This window comes from Primulina eburnea, chromosome 3 (assembly GCF_022965805.1).
Source record: "Primulina eburnea isolate SZY01 chromosome 3, ASM2296580v1, whole genome shotgun sequence".
Classification (NCBI taxonomy): Eukaryota; Viridiplantae; Streptophyta; class Magnoliopsida; order Lamiales; family Gesneriaceae; genus Primulina; species Primulina eburnea.
Window position 1 is genome coordinate 22,164,776 of NC_133103.1, and position 26,743 is coordinate 22,191,518.

Consider the following 26,743-nt stretch of genomic DNA (forward strand, 5'->3'; position numbering starts at 1 on the left):
AAGCTCCTCCATACGCTGGCACCACGGCTCATGAATCACGCACCTCTCTAATGATCATGATTTCAATGGCCGATCATGTCTCCACTATTTTTAGAAAGTTTGGTAATTTATGGACATGTACTTTAATTAATATGAAATTTTGAAAGATTTATTCAAAACAACTCCGTACAAATTTTGTATAAAAATGATTTTTAAAGGTTCCAACACCTACTTCCGATCTTAATCAATGTAAAATAACTCAAATTATATTTATAAGAAATTATATTGGCTTAGGATGAATGAAATCAAGAAGAAAGTAAGCTACCGAGGTGGTAGATTAACTCAAATTATATTTGTAAGAAATTATATTGGCTTAGGATTAATGAAATCAAGAAGAAAAGTAAGCTATCGAGGTAGTTTTTTAATCTACAGTGAGGTTTTCCTACCAGTTTCTTCAATAGTATTGTTTGATATTTGGCCTAAAATTTACATTTTAGTTTATAAACTAATGATTATTCGTATATTCCATCATGTTATGTATGTTACGATTTATTGATAATATTATACTGCATGTTGAATTTAGAAATTTATTGGTTTTTTTTACTGATTATCGATCGGTTGTTACTAATTGGATGACTGAATGAATTGAACTTGGACAACGACCTATGTATCGGACGGCTAGTACACTAGACAACGAGACTACGACACGGAAAGTGAGTCTAATGAACAAAAAGTTTAAAATATGGTATATGATTCATTTGAACAACGTGATTTTGGCCCGAAAATGTGAGTTCAACTTGGCTCGTAAATGATCAATTGTACATATCATGCTTAAGTATATGGGGAAAGGTGCAACATCGAATGTTTGTTGGAGCAACCTCTTTAGTCAACGATATTCACTTCGGAGTCCTGAACAGTCACTGCATATCACTTGACAAGATATTTTCATAACGATACATTATTATTGATAAATATTATTTCATATTGAATTACTGTACTGTATGTTATCTTTTGATCTGTCAACTACCTATAAGCCCAATTTATTCACTTCACTAAATCCTCGAAGACTTAACCTCTATTTTGTTTTTATTTGTTGTAAATTCCATCTACAAGATTTCAGGACTCCAAATACGATGAAAATTTATATAATTAAAATATTGACTTAACAAGACTATGATTCTTTCGTTGAATTCATATTTTGTTATATTTTATAAATTAAAGATTTGTGCTGCAAGTTGAATATAATGATTTAATTATTAGTACTTTAATATTTATTTAAAATTATTGATATATTATAATGAATATATTTAAATTCTAAAAAATATTATAATAATTTATTATATCAAAATATTTATGTCATTTTAGATAATAATAAAATGACTGATAATAATATTTTGTCATTAAATTGACTTATTTATCTTGTTTAATTTAAACTATTATTAATAAAATGAATAGAATAAAATTTTTAAAAAATCTGTAGGACTGAGCGCTTGTCGTTTTACTAAAAGCTATAGTTAGTGGTAATGATGCAACTCAAATCTTTTAAACAGCACAGCAGCTCAAGCACCACGGTTCGATCGATCTACCAAGCAAAGATAATTATTGCACCCAACAAAATCATATATTATTTTGTTTAACAAAATTTCAAACAATAAATAAATATTATTTAAAAACTTAAAATATTTTTTGGATGAATAAATTTTAATTAAAAATTTAATTAATTTTTGAACATGTTAAAAATATTTATGTTAAATTTCTATTAACGTACATACATTATAGTTCTATTATGCTACATAATAATAATAACATTTTACGAACAATTAATATAACAAAAATTCACGATATTCTTTTAAAATGTTGAAAAACATAATATTTATTTTATTTTGTATGATATAGAGTAGTACAAATTAAATATATAAAAGTGACACACAAATCAAAACTATAATAGAAACTAAACGAAATGATATAATCAATGTAGATATTTAAATGCAGTTTATATTTTAAAAAAACGTCAAATTTAAATTTTAAAAAATAAACTGAAAGAATTCACATTTAATTACATATTTATTTCCTATTTGTTTCAAATAGTTAATATCATAAGTGAATACATTCATAATTATAAATTTTTTCTTTTATAGCATATTATTTTTGTTTGAAACTTTTCAAATATGACAAAAACGGCGTTTATACATATATATATATATATATATATATATATATAATATATATATATCATGCCGGACCATTCTAACGACCTATGACCAGTAGTGGTGCGTGGGTATGGGCCGAGGACCATGCTGGTTCAGCCTAATGGCCCATAATCGTTTCAAAAAAAAAAACTGGTACCAACACTTAAAGAGTCTAATTTCTTAAGCTTGGAAGTTCTGAGTTCAAGTGTTGGGGGAGGCCAAAAAAACCACTTTCTAGGGGTGAATATTCTATGAGTGGCGGTGCATTGGCATGGACCGAGCCCCATGCTGGACCATCTTAATGACTCATGACAAGTAGTGGTGCGTGAGTATGGGTCGATGCTCATGATGGTTCAGCCTAATGGCCCATGATCATGACAAAAAAGCTCAACTGGTCATAACACTTTAAGAATCTAGGTACTTACGACTGGAGGTCCTGTGTTCAAGTGTTGAGGGAGGCGAAAGAAACCAATTTCCAGGTTGAGATATTCTGTGAGTGATAGTTCATGGGCATGAGCCTCGGCTCATGCTGGACAATCTTAACGACCCATGACCAGTAATGGTGCGTGGGTATGGGTCGAGGCCCATGTTGGTTCAGCCTAATGATCCATGATCGTTACAAAAAAAGGTGTTTTTTTTTAGTAACGACCATGGGCTATCCCGATCTTGGGCTCTCTTAGTGGCCTTGTCTCATCTTTGGTTCCCACTGGAGCCTTTTTCCTTACGGGCTTTCTCACGTGCCATTACTCATAGAACTTCTCTAACCTAGACACTGAAGCTTTTACCTTCTCAGAATTCGAACCCAAGACCTCCTGAACATATAGGTCATGTCAAAGAAATCATGGTACCAGTTGAGTATATATATATAAATATAAAAAAACTATGTTTCATAAAAAACTATGATTTGATTATTCGGTATATGTGCGAACCTTAAAAAAAAGAAAATATAAATAATACCCCTAAATAAAAAAATAAAATATATGAAAAAAATAATCTCTTGATAATGAAAAATACATTTTAAACTGAAATCTCTGTTGTATCCAGGTAGAACATATCAACGAACTAATCAGAATTTGAGCGCCAAATGTATTTTTGAATTATTTATCTCATGAATGATACTGAATATTGCACTCATTTTTTATTTTTATTCTGATTAAAAATTGGTTGTCTAAATGCGATGCATAAATTAGTCTAAATTATTTATACAGTTTATAATAACAACTAAATATATCACAATAAAACAAAATCATATCTCAAATTAAATGAATTGATATAATCAATGCAAAATTTAAAAGTAGTTTTTATTTTTAAAAGAGCTTAGTTTCAGTTTGAATAAAATGAATAAAAAACATATTATTCATAAATTACATTTAAATTGATATAAAAATAAATTAAATTAAAATTTGAATTAATAAAAATGCAGTACTCCTATTTCGAGATTAATGATATATTTTTTTAGATTTAAATTCAAATTTGTCCTAATAAAATGCAATAATTTTTAGAAATGTTATTTTGATAGAAATTTACTATTAAGTAAAACTTCTGTTTATATATATATATATATATATATATATATATATATATATATATATATATATATATATATATATATTGTTTCAAAAAAGAAAAAAATAAATATATATATATAATGAATATAACACATAAAAAAATATCTTTTCATTATATTTCCACCGATTTATAATGACGGTGGAAATACAATGAAAAGATATTATATATATATATATATATATATATATATATATATATATATATATATATATAATGACGGTGGAAATACAATGAAAAGATATTTTTTTTGTGTTATATATATATATATAATAATGACGGTGGAAATAAAATGATTTTTTTTTATCAACACACACATATATCTCCCCTTTATAAACGGGCCAATTAAAACAATAGGATTAAGACATGAATGGTTTAAAAAATAAGGAGTCTGACTTTTTTTAAAAAAAAGAAGGAGTTGAATTTTGATTAGTAAATTAAACCTTAATTAACCTTCTAACTTTTAAAATTAATTGTTGTCTTCTCTTTCTTCTCATTCGACGCACATTTTTCCCAATTATCAGCTTCCCAAATTTAAAGAACTCATCTACCACATCTACCTCTTCCGCGATACATTAAATTGAAATTGACACTGTTGTTGCTCGGGTGTTCTTGTGCTCATTCCTCAGATCCAGATCTAAATCTACTCCCACATATGTTGCCCCCATTCTTGTGTATTTGAAGACCAATTCGTCTCTATTTGAAGAAAAATACAGTAAGTTTGCTCCATTTTCTTTGAACCAGTTCATTGTTTTCTTCATTACATGCAGCGATCGACCAAAATTAAGATGAATAATTTGTGTCGTTCATTGTTTTCTTCGTCGACCAAAATTAAAATGAAGAATATTTTCCAACCAAATTAAGTTGGTCGATCAAAAAGACTTCTTCCTGGTCGACCAAAGAAAAATTTTTCATGATCGACCACACTCTTAATGGTCGACCAAGTTCTTGTGTTTGCCGGGTCGACCGTGATCATCTTGGTCAACTGACATAATTTCTTGGGCGACCAACTAATTTTTGGTCGACCATGTGCGTAATTTTTTTTATTGTTATTAATTCATTTTGCCCATTCTAATTATCATATTTGTTTGTGCACTTTGTAGATATGCCAACTGTTATTGTTTTTCATTTTGATGGGAAATGGGAAGTGACGGAGGGGCTGATTTATAAATGGAATCCAGGGGCCAATGCAAAGTTTGTTGCTATTCCAATGAATGATGATATTTGTTATTTTGAAAATTTAAAAAGTGGACTATATAGAGCTGGGAAAGTAGAAGACACTGCCAACTTGAGGTTGAGTTATCTTCTAGATTTGTCGTGCAACATTCAACCAATTTATATAGAGAATGACCATGATTTGAAAGCATCTTTTTATCTTGGTTGTCTGAGAAGTAGGCCAGTGCTTCAAGTTGAAATTGAATGTGTTGCTTCTTTTGATTCTTTTGATAATGTCCACGGATATGGTATTGATGAAAACAATTGCAATATTAACGAACAGAGTCATTTTGATGATTATTTTCACTTGAATATTGTTTCTGTGGATCGTAATAATAGCAGTGATTTTTTCGACGAAGCACATAATGTGGATGCCCTGCATGTGGATCGTAGTAACACAGACGAGTTATTTGATGAAGCACGTAATGACGCAATTGAGTTCGAGGCAAATTTGGTTCAAAGCAATGACGCAAATTTGGATGCGGATGTGGATATCGATAATGACACATTTTCATTCACGGATGGTTCAAGCTTGTTTGTTGGTCAAGAGTTTCCAAACCGAGAAGCGCTGAAAAAGAGATAATTAGAATAAGTTTGGAAGCTTGCTTTGAATTTGAGACGGTTAAAAGTAGCCAAAAAGTGTAGGCCGTAAAATGTGTAGTGTCTGATTGTAAGTGGAGAATCTGGACCTCTTTGATTAAGAATGATTCACGTGCATTCTCCGTTCGAACATATTGCAATACACATACATGTGGTTTGACTGGGAGACGAAAGAGAATCCGTGGAGCGAGTTCTGCTGTTGTTCGTGATATGTTAGTGGATAATTTCCAAGGTCATCCAGTGCCAATGGTACCAAAAGCAGTGATGGCGATGATGCGCAATAGTATGAATGCTGATATATCATACTACAAGGCTTGGAAAGAGAAAAAACTAGAAGAAAATATGTTGAAAGGTGATCCTACGCAGAGTTTTAATAAATTGAGTTGTTATTTTAACATGGTTGAGCAGATGAATCGAGGAAGCATAAAAGACATATTTTTCGACGAGGAAAATCGATTCAAGTATATGTATCTTGCTTTTGGTGCATGCGTTAGAGGATATCGAAGTATGCGAAAAGTTGTGATACGTGGTTGAAGGGAAAGTATAATGGTGTTTTACTGATGGCATCGGCACAATATGGAAATTATCACCAATATCTTTTGGCGTAGGGAATCGTAGATGTCGAGTGTACTTCTTCGTGGAGTTGGTTTTTAACGAAGTTGTTAGAAGTAATACCTGACGAGGATGAATTGGTGATAATTTCTGACAGGCATCAGGGGATCATTAATGCGGTTTCTACTGTCTATAGAAATGCGCATCATGGTCATTTTACGTGGCATTTATCCCAAAACATGAAGACTAGATGCAAAAAGAAGGGTGAAACCGAAATGTTTTTACACATTGCTAAAATTTATAAAACTTTCGAGTTTGATATTGCATACAATGATTTTAGAAATAGATATCCTGAGGCAGCGCAATATTTGGACGAGAGACACTCGCTTAATAGATGGACTCGAGCATATTGTCCGAAGACCCGTTACAATATTATGACGACAAACGGGGTTGAGTCGATCAATGCTAGACTACTTGAAGAAAGGAAGCTGCCAATCATTGCACTCCTAGATTCTTTGCAGAAACTGGCATCATCTTGGTTTGCCCGATATTGTCACGCATCAATTGCAAGTAACACTAACTTGACCCCTACGATCGAGGGGATTCTTCGTAGCAGGTACACAGATGCCCAAGGAATGCAAGTTTTTGAATTAGGACGTCTGGAGTTTGATGTTAGGAGTCGTGGACATTCGACCATAGTGGACCTCGAATCAAAAAGATGCACATGTCGAGTTTTTGATATTGATAGAATCTCATGTGCTCATGCCATCGCAGCTAGTTGGTTAGCGAAGATTGATTTATATGATATGTGTTCAGAGTATTATTCTACAATGTCATGGTGCATGGCTTACTCAGAGACTGTGTATCCCGTTCCGGAAGAAAATGAATGGCCACGCAACATTAATTTTCCATTGGTGTTGCCTCCTTTGTTAGAGAAGAGAGTTGGGAGAAGAAAACAAAATAGAATTCCTTCGATCGGTGAATTCAGCAAGAGATAGCTTGAGGGTCGACCCAAGTTTTTTTTTATTCGACCATGAGCCTAATGGTCGACCATTAGCTTGATTGGTAGACCATAAGTTTATTTTGGTCAACGTTCAAGCTCATGGTCGACCATGGTCGACCATGAGTTTTCTTTGCTCGACCATCAAGCTCATGGTCGACCATTAGCTTGATGGTCGACCATTAGTTTTGTTTTTTTAAAATATATATTAACAATTGTCGAAAATATGTAACATAATAGTGAAATTAGGATAATTGTGAGATTATGATTCCGTTATTCATATATAAATTAAAACACGTAAGGTAATGCAATTACGATTCATATTTTTTGTTGTCATATAGTGACACATGTCAATTATTAAAATATATAACATAATAGTTCGATTGTGATTCCACGATTCACATTTAACTTAAACATATAACATAATCCTGTTTTTTATAATGTAACAAAATACTGAGATTGTGATGAAGTGATTCATATGTAAATTAAAATATATAACATAATCTTGAAATTACGATTTTTATTTTTTAAATATAATAAAATAGTTCGATTTTGATTCAACGATTCACATTTAACTTAAAACATATAACATAATTTTGTTTTTTATAATGTAACAAAATACCGAGATTGTGATGAAGTGATTCATATGTAAATTAAAATATATAACATAATCTTGAAATTACGATTTTTTTTAAATATAACATATTAGTTCGATTGTGATTCTACAATTCACATTTAACTTAAAACATATAACATAATCCTGTTTTTTATAATGTAACAAAATACTGAGATTGTGATGAAGTGATTCATATGTAAATTAAAATATATAACATAATCTTGAAATTACAATTTTCTTTAAAATATATAACAAAATAGTTCGATTGTGATTCCATGATTCATATGTTTTTCATATGATGAATTATGAATTTACGGTTCTAAACCCTAAACCCTTAAAATCCTAAAACCTAAAGAACAATGGTCGACCAAAAGGACAGTGGTGGTCGACCAACAAAATCTAATGGTCGACCATAAAAGGTAATGGTCTACCATTCTATCTTTTTGGTCGACCAGACAAGCTATTAGTCGACCAAAAAGAAGAGTGGTCGACCAAAAAAGTCTATTAGTCGACCAAAAACGAGAGTGATCGACCAACAAAAAAACCCCAAATAATTACATAAGAAACTATGTTCCAATAATGACATAAAATTGTCCAATACATCAAAATAATCACCAATCATTAAGGAACATATTACAAGCTAAAAAATATCTAAACTCATATACTAATCTATCATCTAAAGTTAGTACTACTTTCGCGCTCTTCCTAGACAAAGAGTATCCAGCAACAGCTAACACAAATGCTCCCGAATCTTAACTGTGAAAAAGAAAAAAAATGAGAGGTTAATATTTATTGTAACATTAAAAAATTGAATAATGAAGTTATTATATTTTAAATAGAACGTTGACAACGTACTGTATAATCTTGGAACAGAATTCATCATGTAGTTTTATATTCCACGGCCTCTCGAGGTGTGGGTTGTTCCCAACAATGGATAGCAGACGAGCAGCGTTTATAAGTATAGGCTATATTTCTTCATTCAGATCTTTGAATTTGGGATCATGCATCCGCTGCAAGTCATATATAATGCACTTATTCACCCCTGTCACAGGTTTTAGCAAAAACCAGCGCCGATCTGTGTAGACAGGGATGAGAATTCTTCTTGCCTTTTCCCACAAAAGACACGGTCATTCTGGATCACTACCTTTGACTTTGCTCACAATCGGTGCCAGATTTATGTTGAAATCGATATCTTTAGCTTCGGTCAAAACTGAGATCGCACCGTAGAAATGTCTGTCCATCAACGAATCATCTGCCGACATCACTTCAGGATGTCGGATCTGCATCTCAAGAAATCCACGGAGAGCTTCGCCGATATGCTGAATTCAATATAACAAAAGGTTTTCAATGTTTTAAAAGAAGTTCTCTACAAATTTGAACTTTATAAAAGATTTATTTAAAACCTTACAAAGACAGTGACACGCGAGTTTGCGTTAGCCATGGGCCCATAGAACGACTTGTCATATTCGACGTAAAAACCCCGAATCCTACTGGGCGAACGGTCGAGCATCGATGCCCTAACTCGCGCAAGCGAGTTGTTTACCTTCAGTGTCACGGTCTCCGCAAGTGGCCTCACACCGTCATCTATAAAATGTTCAATTGTAACAATTTTAATGCAAATATGAACAATAAACAAGGTATAGTTTAATAACCTCTCGACGCCGTTGCCTCGCCTCCTGACATACGCGCATCTGGAGTCACTTGAATATCAAAAAACATAAAGTATATTGTTTAATATACTATACATAAATATAATATAAAAAATGTGCATTACCTCACCTCCTGCGGACTCCTCTGGAATGGCTTGAAGGTTAGGCTCAAATATCTGTTGGGTTTGGCTACTACTACCAACTTCCCTATCCCAAATTATCAGCCACACCTAACAGCGTACATTCAACAAATTAAAATAATAACAACTTTAATGCAAATATGAACAAACAAGGTTTACTATAATAACCTCTCGACATGGTCGCCTCGCCACCTGACTTACGCGAATCCGGAGTAACTTGAATATCTAAAAATAAAAAGTTTGTTGTTTTATATACTATACATAAATATCAAATCAAAAAAGTGCATTTACTCACCTTCTGAGGACTCCTCTGTAATGACCAGAAGGTTAGGCTCAAATATATGTAGTGTTTGGCTAGTACTGCCAATTTCCCTGGCCAGATTATCAGCCACACATAGAAGCACACATCAAACAAATTAAAATAATTATGAGAATTGTACTAAATCATTATATTACATAAACATAAATATAATTAATAAAATTACATCACCAAAATCTGCCTCGGATGCTTTTCTCTTCCGTCCTCTGGTATAGGCTATGCTATAATCTCTGTCCTGCTGCACTGGCATGTTAGACCTCATCTCAGCAAAACCAGCTCTAATCTGTTCAGTCAAACTCAATCTCAACTCATCGAGACCAATATTGAAACTCGATTTCAAGTCAACTAGAGCTTGATTTATACTCCTGATAGACGCTCTGGTCTCAAGAAATTCTGCAGACATCCTAACATGCATGGACGTAATGGAATCCTCCATCGCAGTCAATCGTTGCTCGAAACTATGCTCCAAGGGTGATGGGTGGCGGGAAGGATCGAGTCCAAAGTGGACTCTAGGACCCGTACACATAGGAGAATTGGTGCTAGAGCTGGATCTATTGAGATCACCAGGACGAGTGCCGGAAACATCAGATGCATGGGCAGAAGGCATGTGCTGGACAGAGGGAGTTGAATGTGCAGAATGCATGTGCTGGACTGAGGGAGACTCCAAAGGGTGCTCGCTACATATGATTGTCTGACCCTGCCTCCAGAGCTCGAGTACCCGAGTGGTGACCGCATCGGGCGCAGAATCAACAAAATCCTCGGCCGTATAATACGCTGAAACGAGCTCCTCGGGAGTAGGAGTCAAACATGCCAAGACAATCCTACAATTAATTCATAATGTATCAGATTAATTAAAAATTAAGTACGCATTTATTATATCAAATCAATTCATATTACTTACATCTATAGCACAATCACCAAAGGCTGCAGTGACATCACCAATAGTTGGGGCACGGTTTGACGACCACGTGTTAGTCACCCACTGAAACATCCTGGGAAACATCAAGCCGTCCACATCTCTTCTCCTTGCAAACTTTTGTTCCACGCTCGGATAATATTCATAAGCGAGGATCTGTAACATAAATTTAGAACAATGTTATTAATTGAAATAAAGATAACAAATTCAGTTTTAACATTCAAAAAATTATATACCTGCAGAGGCAGCACAAAACCACCGACAAGGAAGCTACCATCAACTTCTTTCCGACCCTGTGCCTCGGTGAGGTAATTATATCGTCCTAAAAGGTCCTTCTTCAAACATCAGACCGCATCAGAAAAGGCTACTCTACACCATGGATAGCTGATAAACCTTTCCAAATCATCTATAAGCCTCAGGTATTTAGGGTCGATCTTATTCGTTTTTTCTTAGTCCCCTCACCGAACACAAAACAACAGAAGGAAATACTAGCCATCTTTAACTTCTCCACGTCTACACCAGTCTCATTCTGCACTTGAACACTCATCTTTGCCTCCAATTCACTCAAAACAATCTCATACTTATCGCCAAAGTGTCAGGAGCCAAAGACACCTCCCTCTGGTACATCTACAGGCTCTGTACCACAATCGAGGCCGGTTATTAAACAATACTCTAACAAAGAAAAACTAACCGGCCTCTTGCACAACACCATCCAAATCTCATCACTACCTGTGTCAACTATCTGATTACTCATCAAATACCACATAATTTGACTAGAAATATTTAAATCTCTATGATATCTAACCAAAATACCAAAAGGAGACTGCTCCAAAAAAGGGCTCTCTCGTCGTTGTTGAGGCAGTGAACATTCTTCTCCGAAACCTCTTTATATCTTGATTCGAGTGTCATCTTGCAGCGAAAAATTGCATCACTGCCTTGTTTTCTAGGCAAATATACATGTCACAAATACAAATATATTAGAATAAAAATTAATGTTACACTGAACCAGCAAGCGTTGGTAAAACAATCCACATCCCCGAGAGGCCATGGAATTTAAAACTACATGATGAATTCCGTTCTAAGATTATACAGTACGTTGTCAACTTTCTATTTAAAATATAATAACTTCATTATTCATTTTTTTAATGTTACAATAAATATTAACTTCTCATTTTTTCTTTCCAGAGTTAAGATTCGGGAGCATTTGTGTTAGCTGTTGCTGGATACTCTTTGTCTAGGAAGAGCGCGCAAGTAGTACTAACTTTAGATGATAGATTAGTATCTAAGTTTAGATATTTTTAGCTTGTAATATGTTCTTTAATGATTGGTGATTATTTCGATATATTGGACAATTTTATGTCATTATTGGAACATTGTTTCTTATGTAATTATTTGGGTTTTTTTTGTTGGTCGACCACTCCACTCTCCTTTTTGGTCGACTAATAGCTTGTCTGGTCGACCAAAAAACTAGAATGGTCGACCATTACCTTTTATGATCGACCAATAGATTTTGTTGGTCGACCACCACTGTCCTTTTGGTCGACCATTGTTCTTTAGGTTTTAGGGATTTAAGGGTTTAGGGTTTAGAACCGTAAATTCATAATTCATCATATAAAAAACATATGAATAATGGAATCACAATCGAACTATTTAGTTGTATTTTTTAAAAAAAAATTCGTAATTTCAAGATTATGTTATATATTTTAATTTACACATAAATCACTTCATCACAATCTCAGTATTTTGTTACATTATAAAAAAAACATAATTATGTTATATGTTTAAGTTAAATGTGAATCATGGAATCACAATAGAACTATTATGTTGTATTTAAAAAAAAAATCGTAATTTCAACATTATGTTATATATTTTAATTTACATATGAATCACTTCCTCACAATCTCGGTATTTTGTTACATTATAAAAAACGGGATTATGTTATATGTTTTAAGTTAAATGTGAATCGTGGAATTACAATCGAACTATTTTGTTATATTTAAAAAAGAAAAATCGTAATTTCAAGATTATGTTATATATTTTAATTTACATATGAATCACTTCATCACAATCTTAGTATTTTGTTACATTATAAAAAACAGGATTATGTTATATGTTTTAAGTTAAATGTGAATCGTGGAATCACAATCGAACTATTATGTTATATATTTTAATAATGACATGTGTCACGATATGACAATTAAAAATATGAATCGTAATTGCATTAAATTACGTGTTTTAATTTATATATGCATAACGGAATCATAATCTCACAATTATCCTAATTTCACAATTATGTTACATATTTTCTACAATTATTAATATATATTTTAAAAAAACAAAACTAATGATCGACCATCAAGCTAATGGTCGACCATGAGCTTGATGTTCGACCAAAGAAAACTCATCGTCGACCATCAAGCTCATGATCGACCATCACCCTCATGGTCGACCAATAGCTTGATGGTCAACCAAATAAAAATAGTGGTCGACCATCAAGCTAATGGTCGACCATGAGCTTGAACGTCGAATCAAAATAAACTTATGGTCTACCAATCAAGCTAATGGTCGACCATAGGCTCATGGTCGAACAAAAATAAAACTTTGGTTGACCCTCAAGCTATCTCTTGCTGAATTCACCGATCGAAGGAATTTTGTTTTGTTTGCTTCTGCCAACTCTCTTCTCTAACAAAAGAGGCAACACCAATGGAAAATTAATGTTGTGTGGCCATTCATTTTCTTCTGGAACGGGATACACAGTCTCTGAGTAAGCCATGCACCATGACAATGTAGAATAGTACTCTGAACACATATCATATAAATCAATCTTCGCTAACCAACTAGCTGTGATGGCATGAGCACATGAGATTCTATCAATATCAAAAACTCGACATGTGCATCTTTTTGATTTGAGGTCCACTATGGTCGAATGTCCACGACTCCTAACATCAAACTCCAGACGTCTTAATTCAAAAACTTGCATTCCTTGGGCATCTGTGTACCTGCTACAAAGAATCCCCTCGACCGTAGGGGTCAAGTTAGTGTTACTTGTAATTGATGCGTAACAATATCAGGCAAACCAAGATGAGGCCAGTTTCTGCAAAGAATCTAGGAGTGATATGATTGGCAGCTTCCTTTCTTCAAGTAGTCTAGCATTGATCGACTCAACCCCGTTTGTCGTCATAATATTGTAACGGGTCTTCGGACAATACACTCGAGTCCATCTATCAAGCGAGTGTCTCTCGTCCAAATATTGCGCTGCCTCAGGATATCTATTTCTAAAATCATTGTATGCAATATCAAACTCGAAAGTTTTATAAATTTTTGCAATGCGCAAAAACATTTCGGTTGCACCCTTCTTTTTGCATCTAGTCTTCATGTTTTGGGATAAATGCCACGTAAAATGACCATGATGCGCATTTCTATAGACAGTAGAAACCTCATTAATGATCCCCTGATGCCTATCAGAAATTATCACCAATTCATCCTCGTCAGGTACTACTTCTAACAACTTCGTTAAAAACCAACTCCACGAAGAAGTACACTCGACATCTACGATTCCTCACGCCAAAGGATTGGTGATAATTTTCATCTTGTGCCGATCCCACCAGTAAAACACCATTATACTTGCCCTTCAACCACGTACCACAACTTTTCGCATATTTCGATATCCTCTAACGCATGCACCAAAAGCAAGATACATATACTTGAATCGATTTTCCTCGTCGAAAAATATGTCTTTTATGCTTCCTCGATTCATCTGCTCAACCATGTGCAAATAACAACTCAATTTATTAAAACTCTGCGTAGGATCACCTTTCAACATATTTTCTGCTAGTTTTTTCTCTTTCCAAGCCTTGTAGTATGATATATTAGCATTCATACTATTGCGCATCATCGCCATCACCGCTTTTGGTACCATTGGCACTGGATGACCTTGGAAATTATCCACTAACATATCACGAACAACAGCAGAACTCGCTCCACGGATTCTCTTTCGTCTCCCAGTCAAACCACATGTATGTGTATCGCAATATGTTCGAACGGAGAATGCACGTGAATCATTCTTAATCAAAGAGGTCCAGATTCTTCACTTACAATCAGACACTACACATTTTACGACGTACACCTTTTGGCTACTTTTAACTGTCTCAAATTCAAAGCAAGCTTACAAACTTATTCTAATTAGCTCTTTTTTCACCGCTTCTCGGTTTGGAAAGTCTTGACCAACAAACAAGTTTGAACCATCCGTGAATGAAAATGTGTCATTATCAATATCCACATCCGCATCCAAATTTGCGTCATTGCTTTGAACCAAATTTGCCTCGAACTCAATTGTGATCATTACGTGCTTCATCATATAACTCGTCTGTGTTACTACGATCCACATGTAGGGCATCCACATTATACGCTTCGTCGAATTTGTTACTACGATCCACATGCATGGCATCCATATTATGCGCTTCTTCAAAAAAATCACTGCTATTATTACGATCCACAGAAACAATATTCAAGTGAAAATAATCATCAAAATGACTCTGTTCGTTAATATTGCAATTGTTTTCATCAATACCATATTCGTGGACATTATCAAAAGAATCAAAATAAGCAACACATTCAATTTCAACTTAGAGCACTGGCCTACTTCTCAGACAACCAAGATACAAAGATGCTTTCCAATCATGGTCATTCTCTATATGAATTGGCTTGAATGTTGCACGACAAATCTAGAAGATAACTCAACCTCAAGTTGGCAGTGTCTTCTACTTTCCCAGCTCTATATAGTCCACTTTTTAAATTTTCAAAATAACAAATATCATCATTCACTGGAATAGCAACAAACTTTGCATTGGCCCCTAGATTCCATTTATAAACCAGCCCCTCCATCACTTCCCATTTTTCATCAAAATGAACAACAATAACGGTTGGCATATCTACAAAGTGCACAAACAAATATGATAATTAGAATGGGAAAAATGATTTAATAACAAAAAAAAATTACGTACATGGTCGACCAAAAATTAGTTGGTCGCCCGAGAAATTATGTCAGTCGACCAAGATGATCACGGTCGACCCGGCAAACACAAGAACTTGGTCGACCATGAAAATTTTTTCTTTGGTCGACCAGGAAGAATTCGTCTTGATCGACCAACTTAATTTTGGTTGGAAAATATTCTTCATTTTAATTTTGGTCGACGAAGAAAACAATGAACGACACAAATTATTCATCTTAATTTTGGTCGATCGCTGCTTGAAATGAAGAAAACAATGAACTGGTTCAAAGAAAATGGAGCAAACTTACTGTATTTTTCTTCAAATAGAGACGAATTGGTCTTCAAATACAGAAGAATGAGGGCAACATATGTGGGAGTAGATTTAGATCTGGATCTGAGGAATGAGCGCAAGAACACCTGAGCAACAACAGTGTCAATTTCGATTTAATGTATCGCGGAAGTGGTAGATGGGGTAGATGAGTTCTTTAAATTTGGGAAGCTGATAATTGGGAAAAATGTATGTCGAATGAGAAGAAAGAGAAGACAACAATTAATTTAAAAAGTTAGAAGGTTAATTAAGGTTTAATTTACTAATCAAAATTCAACTCATTCTTTTTTTTTTACAAAAAAAGTCAAACACCTTATTTTTTAAATAGTGAGTCTCACGTGAGGCCGTCTCACGGATCTTAATGTGTGAGACGAGTCAACCCTACCCATATTAACAATAAAAAGTAATACTCTTAGCATAAAAAGTAATACTTTCTCATGGATGACCCAAATAAGAGATCTGTCTCACAAATATGACCCGTGAGACCGTCTCACACAAGTTTTTGTCTTTTTAAAATCCTTCATGTCTTAATCCTATTTTTTTAATTGGCGCCAATATGGAGTACCCTCTTTTTTTACAAAATTTTGTTTTAAAAAATAGTATTCAATTTCTTACAAGAGAAATAGAAGTGGGGGACATGGTGGGATGTTTGAAGTCTTTGCTGGGCTCTTTTCTGATTCATCGATTTATTTGTCGTTGATTTTTCTGCAGACATTGGGACCCTTTAAGGTGTAGAAACTATATACAAATACATAACTATATCCATATGCATGTTTCTATTATTATGAGTAAAGGAGACACTGAAACGTGACAAAGCTTCACCAAGATACGATTTGGAAATCGATAAGCAATGGACATGAAGTAAGCATGAATGTTTCTTGTTCGTTTTCATATATTTCAGTTTTTGGATATGGATTCGGAAAATATTTCACTGGGTTTCAAGAAAATGCACTTCGTTTTCTCTTTGTGGAAAGATGTTGATTTGGATACCTATAGATTTTAAGATCAAGTCTTGAATAATTGGTGGGGGGTTTTGCCATAGATTCTAAGATCTTGTCCTTTTAATTAAATTTTTGCGCTGTCTACGAGTGTATATATTGACGGATGTGATACGTGATCAATTGTTTAATACTTTTGAGTTTCAACACTAAAGAAAAATGCCATTCAAGTGTACTTTAAGAGAGTGCCTCACTGGAAAAAATCGCGTAGATGAAAAAGGAAAGCAACAAACTGAGCAAAAGAGACCGATAGGCCTTAGAAGTCACCATGTTACCCCGGAGGAATCATCGTATTCTTATCCATTTGTACAACAAAGTCCATGGGCAAACGTGCCCCCCGAGTTGCTTCACGATATTATCGTCAGAGTAGATGCCAATGAGACCACTTGGCCGGCTAGAAGGGCCGTGATTTCTTGTGCAGCAGTCTGTAAATCGTGGAGGGAAATAACTATGGAGGCCATTAGGACTCCGGAGGAGTGTGGTTTACTCACCTTTCCCAAGTCACTCAAGCAGGTAGTTTGACTTATTTGAATCAATGGTTGGTGGGTGATTTATGGTAACTTTGTAATAGTTTCTTGAAATTATGTGTTAGCCGGGACCAAGAGATTCTCCAATCCAATGCTTTATCAGAAGGGAAAGGGCGACTTCAACATATCGATTGTACCTTGGTTTGAGCCCCGGTGCGATCTACTGTACTAACCGTGCATTTTTATTTTATTAAGTGACAAGTTCGCATTCATATTTTAGGGCAAATTCTTGTTTACTGAATTTTTTTAGATTCATTTCAGCTCTTATTTCGGGGGATGCAAGTAAATTTTTGTTGGGTGCAAAAAGGATCCGGAAAGTAACAAAAACAGATTTTCCAATTTCGATGTCCGCAGATGATTTTTCTCGGAGCAGTAACAGCTATTTAGGGAATCTGAGGTTCCTTTCAGTTCTCGTTCTTCTCATGTCCGACGAATTAGTTTTTGGCGTTGTCATAAAACATATTGCTTCTTGTAACAGGTCCAACTTTTTTGGTTCCAAGTTTTTTATTTACGACTGTCTAACTCTATCCAACTCCGAAATCCCGTCTAATGGTCGGTCTCGAAAAAGAATTTCGACAAAGAAAGTATCGCCAAGGTTTTGCAACATTAAAGTGGCTACTATATCATATGAGCTCAACGTTCTTCGTACTAGAGGGCCAAGACGAATGCATTGCACCATTCACACGATCCCAGTTACAGAAATTTCTACTACCAGTTTTCATGAATCAAAGGAATCAATTGGTGAAGCTACAGAACCACTGGTTTTAAGAAAGAAAACACCAAGATGGCATGAACAACTGCAGTGTTGGTGCTTGAACTTCAGAGGGCGCGTAACTGTGGCTTCTGTCAAGAACTTTCAGCTTGTTGCTGCTGTTGAATCTTCACAGAATGTTCCAGTTTCCGAACAAGAGAAAGTGATCTTGCAATTTGGCAAAATAGGGAAAGATATATTTACAATGGATTATCAATATCCCCTTTCCGCCTTTCAGGACTTTGCAATCTGTTTAAGCAGCTTTGATACAAAACCAGCATGCGAGTAGCTACTATGTTGAAACCATGGGGTGTAATGTTTTTTCCTCTTGGAGTGAGTTATTTGTAGATATTTATGTAGAACCCGTAATTTAGACTACCTATAAATGATTTTATTTCACGAGGATTTAAATGATTTTCCTTAAGTTAATTATTTCATGCAGCAGTTTGATTTTTATCATTTCAGTTAATTCAGTGAGGTCGGACTGGAGTTGGAGTTTAGAGATAAAATTTAAGATTCAGAAAACATTTCCAGAATTTATTTTAGCTAGCAAGTAAGTTCATTTAAGTTAAAAAGAAAGTTTGGGGATTTATTTAAGTTACTTGAGGTGAGTAGAAAATAAATTCATTTAAGTTCCATAATTAAGGGGTTAGTTCAGTAAATTAATTAAAGAATAGGTAAGGCATTTAAGGGTTATAAATTTACTAACTAATCAACATTTCCCTTCATTTTTATTGTAATATTGACGGCCCCCTTAGTAGATTAAGCAATACCTTGCCAACTCACCCTTTGACTCATTCTTTGTCACTCCTTAGCATGGTTATCTTTTCATCCTTAATTAATTAATTAATGAGCATTATATTAGTCTAGATTAGCAAGGATTATCGACCACCTCTTTCTAGATCCATCCAAGAAGCTATTTGATATTAAGTAATTCAAAAATTCAAAAAAAGAGTAGACTTGGTCTTGATATCTTTCCCTATATTTTTGCACCCATTCTCCTCTTTCGCCCCTCTCTTTTTACAGCATGTATGGTTCGGTTTGGGTGGTTTGGTGTGGATCTTGGTTGGCCTATGGCCCTTAGCCACGGTTCATACCATACCCCAAGATATCTAGATCGTGCCATGGTCAATCAAATGGCCACTGGAACGAGACGAGAGAGCAAGCGAAGCACAACACCACACACGCATGCAAGGTGTTCTCGGTTGGAGTTTTTCTGGTGTTTGCTGAATGGTGCGAATTGTGACTGGTCTAGGGACCATAGCCATGGTTCAAATCATTCCTTAGGATGTTGGTAAGAGGTTCTGGTCGGTGGTTCAAGCCCCAATGGCCATTAGCCTCGCAAACGACACAAGCAACCCAAGCGCAGCTGCTGGAATTTATGGACAGCAGCTTGCTGCGTCGGTTCGGTGGCTCGTTCGAGTTCTCGGTTGGCTTTTAGCCTATGGCCTTGGACTGGACAGTGCCTCATTGAGTTGGAAAGGTCATGTTTTTGACCGTTTGTCATTCGGATCATTTTTGAGGTCGTACGAGAATTTACGGTGCCATGTGCCAAATTGACTCTCGAAAGAGCGTTTCATGTTTTGGCCTCCATTCACCTAGATTTCGGCCCTCACCATTTTAGGAGCATTATTTTATCATTCTAGGTGTATTTTAATCATGATTACATGATGGTTCAGTGTTGGTTCGGGTTGGTTCGGAGTCATGATTAAATACGAAGTCGGTAGGCATAATTGTCACATTTTTGAAGGTCCCATAAATCTATTGCATAGTTTGGTCCCATAAATCTATTGAATATTTTTCATGGCATATTTAGGTTGCAGCGAGCCTGGGAGCGATCCAATCCAATCAGTAAATGGGTACATGATATTTAATTCAGTTATTTCATTATATTACGTGCATAAACTACAAATTTTGAGATTTATGCGATATTGCTTGTGGTCACTTTACTATCAGTCTTAAATCCGCTCCCCAGTATCGGTCCGGTCACCAGTTACCGGTTAGTTCAGTTATTTCACTCAGTACTGTGGCAGTAGTCTGATCAGACGTAAATCCGATCCACAGTATCGGTCCGGTCCCCAGTATCGGTCAGCTCAGCTGCGGCGTGCATAAGTATGCCGTTAATACAATTATACGCAGCGTACAATGTACGCCGTTAATATTCATAGAACACTAAAATTAGCGACGGTTTTTGAAAAATTAACGACGACAACGTCGCTAATTTAGCGACGATATACAAATTTAGCGACGGTTGTTAACCGCCGCTACATTTTTCGACGGTTCAAAAAACCTCGCTAATTTTTTAGTTATAATAAAAAAAGTCACATTTATAATTTAATAATTTTTAAAAAAACTTACAATCTGACTGTGATAACAATACTCATGATCTTAACTAACACTTAAAAAATTAACCAAAAATTGAAGCGAAAATACGTACCCTAAATCGAAACTAAAATCGTCTAAGAGAGAAATTTTAAGTGTTGTTGTGGTGTGGAGGAAAATGGATTGAAAATGCGGATATTTATAGATAAATTGCGACGGGTTTTGCTTTAGCAACGATTTCAAACAAAACCGTCGCTATGAGCGAAGGTTGAGATAGAACTGTCGCTACTAGCGACGGTTTTTTATTAAACCGTCACTGATGTAATATTACCTGACATTTTTTAATACGGCTATTAGCGACGGTTGATTTAAAACAGTCGCTAATAGCGACGGTTTATTATTAAACTGTTGCTGATTTAAAATCAGCGACGATTTATTTCTAACTGTCGCTAAATATAGCAACGGTTTTTTTAAACCATCTCGACTTTTAAATTAGCGACAGTTTAACCAAAACTGTCGCTAATTTATAGATTGCCGCCCATTTTTCGCAACATGCAAATATGTTGGAACTTTTCAAGTTCGCAATTTTGATTTTGGTGATAACAAAACTTGTTAATTGTGTTACTAATGATCTACCTTAGTTGTGCAGCATTTAGGATCACTCGCGAGATGTTTACATCGCAAAACTGAAGACCCAACCGATCGCAGAAAATGAATCAGTCTAATTGGCTACGTCATTTGAGCAGTACAGCTGATTGACCAGCTGATAGTAGGTGATTCAGCAGGAAAACCTCAGAAGCCTGGCCAGTCGAACGAGTGTTCAACTGATGAAGATACCCAGCTGATCAGTCCAACTGAACGAGTGTGAAATCAGTTCAAATGACGAGTCAACTGATTTCACCAGCCCAACTGAAAGATCAGTTCAACTGACCAGTTCGAAGCATCAGTTAAAATCTTTCAGTTATGGATGATGATAAATTTTTTCGAGTGGATTCCAGCTGTGCGAGATGGTACAAAGCCATTATCCAGTCAAAGGACAATAATGGACGTTGTATCAGAGCATTAAATACAAAACTCCTCAGAAGGATAGTCAAAAAAACGAGACACAAAGTCCAAGAAGCCGATTCAAATGCAACGGATACAATAAATGAGTCTCACCGTACGATCAGCTTCTTCCGTCTATATAAAGAGAAGATCGGTGATGACTCAAAAGAGAGAAAAAGCACATATACAATACTAGAGAGAAAAGGGCTCGCTCAGTTGAATATCAGCTTTCAGAAGCACTTAAGCCAGAGAGAATTCTTCATAGTTGTATCAGCTTAGTTTAGAAGCCACTTTGCTCTCAGTGTGTGAGAACATTCTTGTTCAGTTCTCACACACATACTTACTCTCAAAACCACCCAAAACAGTTTTGCACAAAGATGTTAAACTTGTGTATGTAGTCTTTCTCACATAGACATTAAAGAAGTGTTGACTGGAAGTTGCTGTTTTCAGTCGTAGCTAGGAGTTCAGTTTAGGCAGTGGATAAGTCCTAGCTGAGTGGGCTTGTACAAGTAGTTGTATGACAATCAAAGTCTTCTAGTGGATCCTATCCGTGGAGATAGAAGGGTGACGTAGGAGCAGTTGAAGTCTCCGAACATCCATAAACATATCTATTGTATTTAACTGATTAACTATCGTTTTAAAATTGTTTTGATCAGTTAAAGTGTTCGTGTGTTCAGTTGTTACCATAACTGAAATACAAGAATGCAAAAGCTAATCTATGTTCTTTCTGTTAGTCAGTTTACACAAGTTAAAATATTTTCTAACATTTCAGCTTTCTTTACGAAGGATTAGTTCGAGTTTCTTCCGCTTGGTTTAAAACCAAACTCGATTTAATTCATCGGTGTTAATATTCTAAGAACACGAGCTATTGAAGCTCATTGAAGATTGTTGTGTGTGAAATGCCTTCGAAGGCGCTAGCACACACGATCCATCAGTTGGTATCAGAGCGAGGTTATTCTAAGAAGAACATTTGAAGAAAACTGTGTTTTTAAAAAGTATTACTCTAAAATAGTGTTAAAAGCTATTTGAAAATGTTTTATACGATTTTCAAAACTATTTGAAAATATTTATATGTCGCTCTTTGGTAAATAGTTGAGAGGATTGGTCCTGCAATTTTCGTTATGGCCACTTCTCCAATTTCCTAACTTCGGAGCTTTTTAATCAGCTTGCAGGTGACTGAGGAACATCTGCAACGATGAACAGCTGAATTGCTCACTGAACAAGAAATCACTTGCAAACCTACCAAGTCAGTTGTTCTTCAGACGAAACTCATCTATGTTGGGATGTTGGCTGATTTAATCACCAGCTGAACTCCACGTGAGCCTAGTCAGAGTCTGCTCGACCAGTTGGGTAAGCAGAGGACAAGTTCAAAGCAGTTTTACTCGTTTCTCTAGCAAATTGAACTCACAACTGATGCAGCAGTTAAAGTAGTCAAGACAACCATCTGATGGTATATCCAGTTCTGTCACAGAAACCAACTGATATCTGATGTTGTTCAAAATATGCTATTGTTGTAGCAGTTATTTTCTTTCTCAACTGGTGTATGTACTCATATGTAAATACATGGAAGTTTATTCAAATAAAACATCACGATTATTCAGATTTGTCTCTTTGTGATTGAAAAGATATTCTCAGTTATCTTGCCTATGATGCTTGAATGATTAAACGACAAATAAAATATTTCTCAAATACGGGCTTTTATTCAGTTCCTGAGGGGGAGCGTTTTTTTTAACTGAAAATATGTATTAAATTCCAGTTACTCTCTCAATCAACTAATAAATATTGTTTTAGATTCTCCCTTCTTTTCTACTCAGTTTTAAAAGAGGAATTTTCTTTTGTATTCAAAATCTCTTTGATTCAGTTGTTAAGGGGGAGCTTTCTACAATTTGAATGTACTAACTCTTAAGCTGAATATATTGCGCTTAGTTGCTCAAGTTTTGAAACCATCAAAAATGGGGAGATTGTTGAACTTTTCAAGTTCGCAATCTTAATTTTGATGATAATAAAACTTGTTAATTGTGTTATTAATGATCTATATTAGTTGTGCAGCATCTAGGATCACTCACGAGATGTTTACATCGCAAAGCTGAAGACCCAACCGATTGCACAAAAAGAATCAGCCTAACTGGCTACGTCATTTGAGCAGTACAGTTGATTGACCAGTTGATAGGTGATTCGGCAGGAAAACCTCAGAAGCCTGGCCAGCCGAAGGAGTGTTCAACTGATGAAGAAACCAGCTGATCAGTCCAACTGAACGAGTGTGAAATCAGTTCCACTGACGAGTCAACTGATTTCACCAGCCCAACTGAAAGATCAGTTCAACTGACCAGTTCGAAGCATCAGTTAAAACTTTCAGTTATGGATGATGATAAATTCTTTTGAGTGGATTCCAGCTGTGCGAGAAGGTACAGAGCCATTATCCAGTCAAAGGACAATAATGGACATTGCTTCAGAGCATTAAAGACAAAACTGTTCAGAAGGACAGTAAAAACGATGAGACACAAAGTCCAAGAATCCGATTCAAATGCAACGGATACAATAAATGAGTCTCACTGTACGATCAGCTTCTTCCGTCTATATAAAGAGAAGATCGGTGATGACTCAAAAGAGAGAAAGAACATATACAATACTAGAGAGAAAAGGGTCTGCTCAGTTGAATATCAGCTTTCAGAAGCACTAAAGCCCAGAGAGAATTCTTCATAGTTGTATCAGCTTAGTTTAGAAGCCACTTTCCCTCAGTGTGTGAGAACATTCTTGTTCAGTTCTCACACACATACTTACTCTCAAAACCACCCAAAACAATTTTGCACAAAGACGTTAAACTTGTGTATGTAGTCTTTCTCACATAGACATTAAAGAAGTGTTGACTGGAAGTTGCTGTTTTCAGTCGTAGCTAGGAGTTCAGTTTAGGCAGTGGATAAGTCCTAGCTGAGTGGGCTTGTAAAAGTAGTTGTATGACAATCAAAGTCTTCTAGTAGATCCTATCCGTGGAGATAGAAGAGTGACGTAGGAGCAGTTGAAGTCTCCGAACATCCATAAACATATCTACTGTATTTAACTGATTAACTATCGTTTTAAAATTGTTTTGATCAGTTAAAGTGTTCGTGTGTTCAGTTGTTACCATAACTGAAATACAAGAATGCAAAAACTAATCTGTGTTCTTTCTGTTAGTCAGTTTATACAAGTTAAAATATTTTCTAACATTTCAGCTTTCTTTACGAAGGATTACTTCGAGTTTCTTCCGCTTGGTTTAAAACCAAACTCGATTTAATTCATCGGTGTTAATATTCTTAGAACACGAGCTATTGAAGCTCATTGAAGATTGTTGTGTGTGAAATGCCTTCGAAGGAGCTACGCATACGATCCATCAAAATATGCATGCTGTGAATAATAATATTGACGGCGTACAAGATCAATGTACGCCGTTAATGTCTAGACACGATTTTTTTTAACATGATTTACTTTTAATAGCGCACATAAACATGCACGCTGTTAATAATTCTATTAACGTCGTGACTTTATTATGCGTTGCGAAAATTGCATAGGTTATTAACAGCTAACATATAACTGCATGCTATCGTTTATATAATTTATGAACATCACACATAAATTCATGATGCGGATATTACTATCTGCAGCGTGCTTTTAATGCACCCAGCTATTTCTGTCAAGTGCAACAATCTTAACAGCGCACATATGGGTGCACGCCATTACAAGCAATATTCACAGCGTGCTTTTAATACACGCTGTTGATGATGTGTTGTGGAAAATAATTTTTCTTTTTGTGTGTAGGACTCTATAAAAGCAATAAAATCTAGGGTAAAAGGACATAAAGAAGAAAACACGAGAGCAGCTCAGGAGAGGTGTGCGTGACTAAAGAGACTTTTGTTGCTGATAGTTGAGAAATGAAGGAAGATAGAAGAATTTATAAGTGAAGATTTTGTGTGACTAACTCACGCTATTTGTTGTGTTGCCATGAGGTGTTGGAGATACTCGGAGACAACGCTTATGTAAAGTGTTAGTCGAATTTCAATTCAAAATATTTTCACGAGTATCTCCATATCAAAATTCGATATACTATTTTCACGTACTTTTCACGAGTGCCTAACTGATGAAAAAAGTACCGAAAATATTCAGATTGTACTTTTCACGAGTGTCAGAGAGTTCAATGACAACTGAATATTTTCACGAGTATCTTCATATCTGCGTTGTCTCCATATCAACATGTACTTTTCACGAGTGTCAGAGAGTTCAATGACAACTGATGAAATAAAAATATCGAATTTCAATTCAAAAGCACTCCATCCTATTTTCACGTCAGTCGATATCAACATGTGTAGTTTGATCACCAATTGCATCTCTGTCAAAGATGCATGAGAAATTCTTCAAAATCACTGTGAATAATCTGAGAGTGTGCGCAGAACCAAGCTAAGGATGTTAACCTCTAAATTTGAAAGTTTGAGTATGGAAGAAAATGAGGCAATAGTTGAATATTATCGAAGGCTATGTGATATTGCAAATGAAGCCTTTAGTCTCGGCGATCCAGTGTCAAATGAAAGACTGGTTAGCAAGGTCTTAAGATCTATTCCAGAACAGTTCAACGTCAAGGTCTGAGCAATTGATGAGTCTAAGGTATGACAGTCTCCTTAAGTGACGAAGATTATAAAGAAGATCCGGAATCCAGTAAAGGAGTAGATCACACCTCTTTGTCTATTGTTTTGAAAGAAAAACACAGGCTGCAAGTCAATCCGCTAGGTGTTCCTCTGGTGTTGCAACACCAGGTCACAACATCTGTTCAAAATCAATATGCCTCAATGCAGACACTCTCGTGATTCGAGTAAACTAGAAGTCTAGGAAATTAATCAGAGAATGTGCAGACAATGTATGAAGAATTGTAAGAGGACTAGATCAAAAGAAACAAGATAATTTCGATGATCTTAAAAGAAAATACTTTTTTGAAAGAATGTGTGTCACAAATTGAAGTTATGTTTAGTAAGAGGGATCTTGAATTGTGCAAAGTTAATGATGATCTTGAAAAGGC

The 26,743-nt window shown here is 35.3% G+C and overlaps 3 protein-coding genes and 2 long non-coding RNA genes across 6 annotated transcripts; 2 read left to right on the forward strand and 3 right to left on the reverse strand.

Annotated features, from left to right (window-relative positions):
- Positions 1-5,813: 5,813 nt before the first annotated feature.
- LOC140827101 (uncharacterized) lies at positions 5,814-7,099 on the forward strand. The gene is made up of 2 exons (XM_073189707.1): positions 5,814-6,038; positions 6,158-7,099. The coding sequence occupies exons 1-2, from the start codon at positions 5,814-5,816 to the stop codon at positions 7,097-7,099; spliced, it is 1,167 nt and encodes a 388-aa protein (XP_073045808.1).
- A 1,172-nt stretch (positions 7,100-8,271) lies between these two features.
- LOC140828415 (uncharacterized) lies at positions 8,272-10,264 on the reverse strand. The gene is made up of 6 exons (XR_012117192.1): positions 9,802-10,264; positions 9,675-9,731; positions 9,492-9,596; positions 9,126-9,301; positions 8,573-9,036; positions 8,272-8,473 (listed from the first exon to the last, which is right to left on the reverse strand). It is a non-coding gene; the product is annotated as an uncharacterized lncRNA (long non-coding RNA).
- Positions 10,265-10,420: 156 nt separating this feature from the next.
- Positions 10,421-11,353, reverse strand: LOC140828416 (uncharacterized). The gene is made up of 3 exons (XR_012117193.1): positions 10,978-11,353; positions 10,643-10,897; positions 10,421-10,582 (listed from the first exon to the last, which is right to left on the reverse strand). It is a non-coding gene; the product is annotated as an uncharacterized lncRNA (long non-coding RNA).
- A 2,455-nt stretch (positions 11,354-13,808) lies between these two features.
- Positions 13,809-15,143, reverse strand: LOC140827102 (uncharacterized). The gene is made up of 3 exons (XM_073189709.1): positions 14,911-15,143; positions 14,385-14,826; positions 13,809-14,249 (listed from the first exon to the last, which is right to left on the reverse strand). Exons 1-3 carry the CDS (start codon positions 15,141-15,143, stop codon positions 13,809-13,811), a joined length of 1,116 nt encoding a protein of 371 aa, XP_073045810.1.
- A 1,477-nt stretch (positions 15,144-16,620) lies between these two features.
- Positions 16,621-18,698, forward strand: LOC140827330 (tubby-like F-box protein 2). Of its 2 annotated transcripts, XM_073189984.1 has the most exons (4): positions 16,621-17,571; positions 17,651-17,738; positions 17,847-17,982; positions 18,064-18,696. In XM_073189984.1, exons 1-4 carry the CDS (start codon positions 17,218-17,220, stop codon positions 18,623-18,625), a joined length of 1,140 nt encoding a protein of 379 aa, XP_073046085.1. In that variant the 5' UTR covers positions 16,621-17,217; the 3' UTR covers positions 18,626-18,696. The 2 variants fall into 2 exon arrangements, with proteins under 2 accessions (XP_073046085.1, XP_073046084.1); XM_073189983.1 differs by having other exon boundaries at positions 17,847-18,698.
- The last annotated feature ends 8,045 nt before the right edge of the window (positions 18,699-26,743 follow it).